Below are 9,614 nucleotides of genomic sequence, written 5' to 3' on the forward strand. Positions count from 1 at the left end.
ATAATAATAATAATAATTATTATTATTTTTATTATTGTTGTTGTTGCTGTTGTTATTATTATTATTACTGTTATCAGTAGGAGTGGTACTAGTAATAGTGGTAGCAGTATCATCATCATAATTGGTTATATGCGATATGCAAATGTGCGGAATTTAAGAATCAGAGGTGTATAGTGACATTAGAAAACTGTCGACTAGCTTCATTCCAATCATGGGCCTTATAAAAGTGTGAGAGGACAGGAACACCCAGCACATCACTGACTACTTCAGAGGCTGCAAAGGTTGGTGAGCTGGAATGTTCATTCGTTTCTGTATTCACTAATAAAACAATTACCTCTCTCTCCGTCTCTCTCTATCTCTCTCTGTCACTCCCTTATTCTCTTTCTTTCCGTTTTTTTTTTTTTTCTAATGTATGTACATTCTGTGGTGTCACTAGGGTCGGTGACACCAGGTGCGGTTGACCATTGGTGTCACCCGATGTTGTCGACCCGGGCGGGGGGGTGGGGGGGTGCAAGGAATTGCTTGTATTCAAACAACAATGCGTCTTAGCTGTTTCAACACGTCGCTGCACAAAATACTGCACAAAAACTTTATTGCCAGTCATTTCGGCCTCACCCCCCTCAGATGGTATCACCCGGGGAATTCCATGATTATTGTCATTTTTGGCCCTTATTTTTAACCATTTCCTTGATTTCCTCCAAAACGTGTGCTTTCTGTGACTTTCAGCAGTTTTGGATGGGAACTATCAGCCTTATTGAAGCATACAGTGTGATTTGCTACAGGACTGTAGCATTGTCACCTCATTGCCTAATTCTGGGAGAAGCAAAGTGTGACAATGTAGATCCTAGAATGTGCTGATCAAGATTTAAGTTCTTGTCAACTGTTTTTGGTAGGCATATTGATCTCACCTGACCATTCACCAGTTTAAACTGGTGGTTTCAACTGAAATTCTGTTCTGATCAGTTGTGGCCAAAATATTTTCTTTAGCTGAATTATGGTGATTCCGGGGGGGGGGGGGAAATCTGACAATTCTGCTGAATTCTGTACATCTCTTCTTGACACCCTCTCTGAAATATTTGGTTTTTTTGATGTGACTCTCTCCCTTTTACTCCTGTGAGCAAACATTTTAAAATAAATCCGTTTCCACCAAATAAAAAAATGAACATGGCTGCCTCATGGATGTAATAAAAATGATGATTTAGATCTTTGCATGTATAACGTTGTTGCTGCAGCTCCACAGAACAAGCCCCTGGCTGGGCAATGCCTGCAACAGTAGTCTGAGCTTTTAGGATCTACCTTGTAGTCAAGTAGCTGTCTGCGTCATGCATGGGGTTTGGTAACAATACCCGGAAGCAGGCATCGGCTCCCATACGACCGGTAACGTTGCTTATTGGACAAAATTGCAAAGCAGATTTCTGTGCTTAATTTTGGTGCCATCTGTGCGAACGGTATGCAATCACTCTGTCGACTTGTTAGCAAGCTGGCTAACGTTAAACTCAGTGAAAATACAGAAATTGAAGCTGTCTAAAGGGAGGCCATGTTTTACCCAGACGGATTCAAACAATGGGATGTGCTTTTGCAATAAAATAGATGTTTTATAATTTTGTCATTTGCTCATTCTTTTAAAGATGTTAGACTACTGTTTCTGGTTTGAAAAGCATTGTTTTAGCAGGGTATCATCAAAATGTGAATGATACCCATCTCTAGTCATGAAACAATATCATGTTGGGTATCCATGTGATATGATAAAGAATGGATTTCAGAAAGATAAATAAGTTTTCCCACAAAGATTATACAGTTGTAAAAGCAATAGTTTACATTTTTTTTGGCAGTTATTAGTTAGCAAGCAAGATGGAGACAGAAGAGTTTTTAAAAAACGTGTGCACTTCTTATATAAATGTCCCATTTTGCGTGTGTATCCGATGGTATTGGCTGATGTAGTTAAAGGTCCAATGGGGAGAATTATTGATCGTGGTATTTGAGCATTTGTGATGATGCCATCAGAAGAAAAAAGAAAAAAAAAGAAGGAAACTCTGTGCTATATCAGTAATGAGCAGAGCACCCTGCCAAGGAATAACTTGGCACAGGATGGCATACCTGCCTTGCTAAACAAAATAGTTGCGTTGTTTGTTATGGTAACTACATTCTTAACTGCTAATTTGACCTCTCAAATGACCTTAGTATTCAGGGAATCCGATTTCAAATCTATGACAAAAATGTAACCACCCTGGATTCTTTCATCAAATTTACCAAGCAACCCAAACACAATCTAAGTGCCGGCCTGCTCATTGTTCCAAACCTACAATGGGGCTGGTTTTGATTTCAGTTAATTAGTCCTTGTTTTTATTTCCTGTGTCATGTCCTAAAAGTTAACCTGCGTTTCCATAACCGGGGACTACAGTAACATGAAACGAATGTCACAAATCAGAAAAGGAGCCGAGATCTACTTACAATAATATAGAAAATTTATCACAAACAATAAGACAAACATGCACGACACGTTACCACACGTAGCTTGACTGGACGGACTAGGCAGTGGACAGGCCAGGGCCATGCTGCTCCTCACCTAAAACAAAACACAGTACTATCTCTCCCTGCCGAGGCAAAGCATAAGGAGTGAGTCTTCCGGCAAACACCTTCCCTACTCTGACCGAACTACCTGAAAAAAGGGGTTTAAAAACAACAGAAAACCACCTGCAGCCTACAACAGAATGTACAGTATGTGTGTGTGTGTGTGTGTGCGTGTGTGTGTGTCTGTGTGTCTGTGAGTGTGATAATGATTATTATTGTTGTTGTTGTTGTTGTTGTTGTTGTTGTTGTTATTATTAGTAGTAGTAGTAGTAGTATAAGTGCTTATAGTAGTAGTAGTATCATCACGATCATCATCATCATAATTGAAATCATTAAGAACGATATGAAAAATAAATCTGAAGATCAGAGGTGTATAATCACATTAAATATCTGTCAGCTGGCTTCATTCCAGTCATTCCAAGAAAGGCACCTAATAAAAGTGTGAGAGGACAGGAACACCCAGCACATTACTGACTCCTTCAGAGGCTGCAAAGGTCGGTGAGCTGGAATGTTCATTTGTTTCTGTATTCATTAATCAAACAATGATCTCTCGCTTTCACTCTTTCTGATTTTTTTTTTTTCATTTCTAATGAAGGTATGTTTATTAAAATTACTGCTTTATGCAGTTTGAAAGTTACTCTGGATAAAGCTTTGATTCACAGCTTTGACTAAAGATAAAATGTGTTATATTAGATCAAAGGCTAATCTGACCCAGTGGACAATCTAGCATCAGCTTGCTTTATTTTATTAAGATCATTTTTGCCCAATCTTTGTGAGATTTAGCTGTGTGACAGCCCACCTGAACACGACCTTATTTGGAGTCCAGCATCATGGTAAGTCTCTCCCTCACATGCTGAACTAATGCTGTAGTAATGCTCTGAGCCTGAAATGCAGCGCAAGTGCATCCAAATCCATACGGATAATGTGTAAATCTAATGTGTGAATATAACTTTAGCCTTGACTGCCATTATCAGTATTTTTATTTTTTGCATTTGGGAATGTGAAATGTACACGACATGGCCAAAAGTATGTGGACACCTGACATCCAACATCTCATCCAAAATTATGCGCATTAATATGGAGTTACTCCACATTTTTTCTGCTATAACAACCTCCACTCTTCTGAGAAGGCTCTATAATAGATGCTGCAGGGATTTGCTTCCATTCAGCCGTTAAAGTTTTAGTGAGGTCGTGCAGTGATTGGGCGTTTGGCTCGCAGTTGACTTTCCAACTGATCCCAAAGGTGTTGGATGTGGTTGAGATCAGGGCTCTGTGCAGCCCAGTCAAGTTCTTCCACACTAATCTTGACAAAACCATTTCTATATGGATCTCGCTGTGTGCCCAGGGGCATTGTCATGCTGAAACATGAAAGGGCCTTCCCCAAACTTTTACCACAAAGTTGGAAGCACAGAATCGTCTAGAATGTCATCGCATTAAGATTTGCTTTCACTGGAACCAAGGGGCCTAGCACCAAACCATGAAAAACAGCCCCAGACCAAGCGGTTTCCAGATACTTTTGGTCAAATAGTGCATTTGATTCTTGATTCACATTATTGTTTGCATGGTTGTATATTTGCGCAAAGTAAAACATCTGCTAAAACCTTATTTACTTCCCAGCAAAAACATAGCATAATTCCAACTCATTGGAATTATGCAATATTGTTATATTGTTGATAACATTGTTGATCACTGTTTTAATTCATCCTTCTTGAAATTAATATGACCATCAGATTAATTGGTTTGTATAGTTCTTTGGTCGTACTTTAAATTTGAAATTAATCAATGAAAACTTAAATATGTTTGATAACAAGTGAAAACAAATTGGAATTTCTTGCACTTTTCTTGATTTTTTAAACCATTTAAGATAATATAACATCTCTAAATGAAGTGCAATGCAGAATTTGCACCACAAGGCCCCAGCTGGTTTGATTCCCCTACATGTAATGTTTCAAAATTTGCGTACATCCATATACATCAATTGAAAAATAATTAAAATGAAAATGAAACATAATTTCAGCGTCCAAAGTTTTGTAGACACAGTCTCATTGTTGTTCCAACAGTCATAGCAGTCCTCTCTGCTCTGTTCTGGCACAGTATCAGTGTTCCGTGTTCCAGCAGTCTCTGTGTTCACCTATCCTCTGTTCCAGAACAGTCTTAGTGTTCCTCTCTCCTGTGTTCCAGCACAGTTACAGTGTCTCTCTCTCCTGTTGAACAGGTCTCAGTGTTCCTGCTTGTGCTACTTTCTGTGGGAGCCCTCTCTATTTCTGTAGCCCAGGCACAACTTCCTGAGGACTGTGAGGATGTCTACAAAAGTGGCTCCCCACACAATGGGGTGTACACTATCTATCCTCCAGAGTACAACGAACCTGTCCAGGTGTACTGTTCAATGGACTGTGAGGATGATGAGGACAGGGGAGGATGGACTGTGAGTAAAATCACTTGTCAGATAAATTCACCTGCTCTAGCTTCCATAGCCCTACGACCTGTGTGGAACCCATGCAGACATGATGGTAGTACTGGTGATGATGATTATGATGATGATGGTTATTGATGCTGATATTAGTGAGACAGACTGGTGAATTTACCTGCATCTTTCAGGTGATTCAGAGGAGAAAGGATGGCACTTTGAACTTCCACAGACCCTGGGATCAGTACAAGAGTGGCTTTGGAAATATTTCTGGAGAATACTGGCTGGGTAAGGAATTTACACTCCCATAATGCATTGATAAATTCTGGAGACTACCAGTTTCGATATTCGACAAACTGTCCACATACTCTGCTCCATGTGTTTCACACAGAACTGTATATGCTATTTCCATCATTACCACTGAGGTCCATTCTAGAATTTTCAGGATTACCACTGAAGCATGTTCTAGAGCTTACTGTATTGTATCACTGAAACCTGTTTTAGAAATTGCAGTATTAATCATTAACACTGCAGCCTGTTCCAGAACTCCCTCGGTGTTGTTTCAAATACCAGCAGTAGATCCCAACCTTTCAGTTTTGGTTCTGAGGCCTTTGCTGATGTACATCCGTAGGACTGGATAACATCGTTGCCATGACTTCGCTAAAGAAGTACAGGTTGAGGGTGGAAATGAAAGATTTTGAGGGAGCAAAGGTCTACGCTGAGTACTCCACTTTCTCTATTGATCCTGAGTCTGATGACTACACGCTGCACATTGGCAACTACATCAGTGGAGGTGCAGGTGAGCAGTGCAGCTACTGGAGTGTGTGTGTGTGTGTGTGTGTGTGTGCATGTGTGTTTCTGCATGTGTGTGTGAGCATGTTTGTGTGTGTGCATGCATACATGCACGCATTTGTGCGAACATGCGAGCATGAGTGTTTGAAGGGAGGATTGTAGAACAGAGAGGTCTGGATGGTGTGTAGAGTCCGATGTCATAGGCATGTAAGTGTAGCTAAAGGTTCGCTGTGTCATAATGTGATTATTCTCTTACTCTGATTCTCAGGTGACTCTCTCAAGTATTCCAATGGGGTGACATTTTCCACCTTTGACCATGGAAGTTATTCTTATACTGCTGATAGATATCATGGAGGATTCTGGTTCACCAAAACTGTTTATGCAAACCCCAATGGCTTGTACAAATGGGGTCGGCATTTAGAAGCACGTACAGGTATCTTGTGGATCGGCTGGAAGGGTTACTATTACTCTTTGAAAGCCATCTCCATGAAGATCAGACCTTTGTCTCTGGAATATGTAAAGAGCTAGGAAGGGCAACTACAAATCAACTTCCTTTTTGAGCCACACCCTCTCTATGATCATTACACAACCATTCTCTGTCCTTCTTCTGTAGTTGTGCAGCTTTGGATGAACAGATTGAACAGCTTATTGGATCTTTTTATATTATAATTACCAAAAAATTAAATGCATACTTATTGAGGCTTTTATGACTTCCTGTTTTGTCCCCCCCCCCCCCCAACCTGTCCCTCACTATGTGTCTGGCAGAAAGAGTCATGCATTGAATGCTTGTTGGGGTTAATTTTGGATATAAAATGCCAGATCATCATGATTTTATGACTATTCTAAAATTAAGCTTCCCAAAGGCCACTCTGCTTTCATGTATTTGTAATAACCTGCTTTCAAATAAACACTGTCCTGTTCATTGACACCCTGGATTAATTGCATTGTGTTGTCAAATGGAACTGCTGTGTTCAACATTTGTCTTTTTGGCCAAAACAGACAGCTTTACATGAGCGTATAAAAAGTCAATGCAACCTGAAGGGAACTGGTCTCTAATTCTAGTTCAGCTTTAATAAGTATTAAATATGCAACCTGAATACGTAGACAAGATATTGTTTATAAAATGATAACTATATTTTTAAGAATGACCTGGTTTGGAAGTAGCATTACCTTCTTATGGGTACTAGCTCATGTAGGGGTAGACGGGAATGAGGTGGTGGACAAAGAGGGGTCTTACCTTGGAATTAGTTGAGATCAGTGTCCCATTTAGTAAAGTGGAAGTTAAACCATATATATGGTTCCATGTTAGGAAGTAGTGGCAGGAGATTTGGAATACGGATTCAAAAGGAAGACATCTTTTCCAAATACAAAAAGAAAGAGGTGGGGAATGGGAGGCCTGTTGGCAGGAAGAGAAAAGAAGAATTCCTGATAAACAGGATGAGACTGGGGCATACAAAGCTGAATGCCAAGCTACAACTGACAAAGAAACATCCAACCGGAGAATGTGGCCATTGTCATCAGCAGAAAGAAACAGTAGAACATGTAATGTTCACATGTCCTCAGTATTCAGAAAAACGTCACAGGTTGCAAGAAGAACTGGGTCACTTTGGAATTGGGGGAATGTACTTTAAAATGTTTTTTTTCCTCCAGTTATTCGGGAAGTGCTGTATTCACGTGTCTGGACCAAACAGGTCTAATTCAAAGGATTTAAAAATTGAGTTTCATATTGTACTTTAGTAGGTGGCGATAATGCTCCATAGTGGTAGCAATTTGCCATTACAAGTAGAAGAAGAACCAGGGGGACCAGGGATTCCACAAGAGCGTGGAGCTCATAAACTCCAGTGGTTACTCAAGGTATTGCAGTTTAATAAGCCTCTGGTGCCTAAAAGCTAATTTCCCCATTGAAGTCCATTATAAAATTTAGGTTACTATCGTAACCCCAGTTCTCTGAAACATCGAGTGGAGAGATCCACCTATGGGGAATGACATCTGGTCATGACTCCTCAGAAGCATCTAATTGCACCAAGTCTGGCTCTGACAGACAGTAGCACGTCCAATGCTACAGGAGGCACCGCCCTTCTGTAAGAACATATTGGACGCTACAGCGATACTACTGTTCAGTGAACATATTCGCTTCTCGTGCGCAGCAAGCAGGTGTTTCCACTCGATGTTTCAGAGAACCGGGGTTATCATAGTAACCTAAAGTTCTCTTTCATCATCTCGTTTCGAGATCCACCTATGGGAGATATGGACAACTCTCAGATTGCCCTATGCTCACAGCTGAGAAACTGTCAGGCCAGCGAGGGAAGCCTCGCCCCTTGAGGGGAGGGCGTGTCTTGCACATCCCATGTAAGGAAGTACTAAACACAAAGCAGGTGAGGGGAGATGCGTGAGCTTCACACAGAACTCATCCCCAGATCTGCGTGGGCTGCCGGAGTCCTGGTGACGTCCAGGTGGTAGAACCTAGCAAAGGTATGTGAAAAAGCCCAGCCTGCAGCTGAACAAATCTCCTGCAAGGAGACCCCATGGAATAGGGCCCACAATGCAGCCATGCCTCTCGTAGAATGAGCCCTCAGGCCCGAAGGGAGTGTTACCCCCTTTGAGTCATATGCCATAGCAATAGCTTCCACAAGCTAATGACACAGCCGCTGCTTAGAGATGGCTTTCCCATTGCAGGGTGGGACCCAGGCAACAAAGATCAGGTTTCCCTTTCTGAAAGCCTTAGTCCTTGTCATATACGTGTGGAGAACACGCACAGGACATAGCTTAGGCAGCCTTTGATCCTCTTGAGAGGAGAAAGGCCATGGGTGAAAAGCAGCAAGCTCCAACACTTCACATGTGAGTGAAAGCTGGGAAGCTTTTATACATAAAAGATGGATTGGGCTTAAGATAAACCCTATCCATATTAGGGGAGAATATTGCGCAAAAGGGATGCATTGAGAGTGCATGGAGGACTCATTTAGTCAAAGCTAGAGTGAGCAGCAATGCTGTCTTGAGAGACAGCAATTTTAACTCTCTCATTTATAGGCTTGAATGGCCGTAAAGACAGATCCTCGAGCACCAGTAACAGATCCTAATAAGGGATGTGCTTTTTAGCAACAGGCAGAGAACGGCGAGCCCCCTTCAAAAACCTGAGAATGAGGGGGTGTTGCCCCACTGCATAGTCTTTGAAGCCAACACGACCAGCAGTGACAGCTGCCAGGTAGACCTTAATGGTTGAAAAGGATTTCCCTTTATCCATAGGGTTCTGTAAAAAGCACAGCACGTTAGTAACAGAGCACTGGTAAGGCACTGACTGACGAGAGGCACACCATCCTTCAACAAATACCTGCCACTTATTTCATGAAGTGACCTGGCAGAGGGCGCTCTTGCGCATTGGATGGTAGCAGTCACACAAGAGGGGAGCCATAACGCAATAAGGTTATGCCTCTCACGGGCCAAGCCCAAAGAGCTATTCGCTCCAGGCGGGGGTGGTGTATTTCCCTTAATCACACAAGTCCTTTATTCAGAACGTATGACGTATGAATGATCAACCTGTGGATCCGGCTTTCCCCATCTGCCACGTCTGTAATTGGCATGGCTTCAAATTTTTAAATGTCGTACAGGGGCATGAAAGGTTTTAAACGCAGTGGGAAATGCCCACATTAAAATGTGAGAAGCTATATAACATTCCATTGGCACAATTGAATTATGATTCAACTAATTGACCAATCATGGTCTTCAATCAGAACTTTAAGTAGAATCAGATGTCTTAGCGCTGGGCAAAAACAAAAACCTGCAGCCACACTAGCTCTTTTTGGACACCCCTGCTTTAAATGGATGCGTTTTCATTTTTACTGCAGTG

At 41.5% G+C, this 9,614-nt stretch overlaps 1 protein-coding gene across 6 annotated transcripts; it reads left to right on the top strand.

Annotated features, from left to right (window-relative positions):
- Positions 1-264: 264 nt before the first annotated feature.
- On the top strand, positions 265-6,703 carry LOC118219798 (microfibril-associated glycoprotein 4-like). Of its 6 annotated transcripts, none has more exons than XM_035403215.1 (7): positions 2,447-2,616; positions 2,969-3,065; positions 3,349-3,404; positions 4,787-4,996; positions 5,170-5,266; positions 5,610-5,777; positions 6,039-6,703. In XM_035403215.1, exons 3-7 carry the CDS (start codon positions 3,402-3,404, stop codon positions 6,296-6,298), a joined length of 738 nt encoding a protein of 245 aa, XP_035259106.1. In that variant the 5' UTR covers positions 2,447-2,616; positions 2,969-3,065; positions 3,349-3,401; the 3' UTR covers positions 6,299-6,703. The 6 variants fall into 6 exon arrangements, with proteins under 6 accessions (XP_035259107.1, XP_035259109.1, XP_035259106.1 ...); XM_035403213.1 differs by having other exon boundaries at positions 3,355-3,404; XM_035403214.1 differs by lacking the exon at positions 2,447-2,616 and adding an exon at positions 2,623-2,713 and having other exon boundaries at positions 3,355-3,404.
- The last annotated feature ends 2,911 nt before the right edge of the window (positions 6,704-9,614 follow it).

The sequence above is a fragment of the Anguilla anguilla genome, chromosome 2, assembly GCF_013347855.1.
Source record: "Anguilla anguilla isolate fAngAng1 chromosome 2, fAngAng1.pri, whole genome shotgun sequence".
Classification (NCBI taxonomy): domain Eukaryota; kingdom Metazoa; phylum Chordata; class Actinopteri; order Anguilliformes; family Anguillidae; genus Anguilla; species Anguilla anguilla.

What these genes read in the sequence shown, in the direction of transcription:
- LOC118219798 (XM_035403216.1), top strand. An exon ending in AGGACAGGGGAGGATGGACT is followed by an intron (nt 4,997 to 5,169) that starts GTGAGTAAAATC and finishes TGCATCTTTCAG; the next exon opens with GTGATTCAGAGGAGAAAGGA. An exon ending in CTACATCAGTGGAGGTGCAG is followed by an intron (nt 5,778 to 6,038) that starts GTGAGCAGTGCA and finishes TCTGATTCTCAG; the next exon opens with GTGACTCTCTCAAGTATTCC.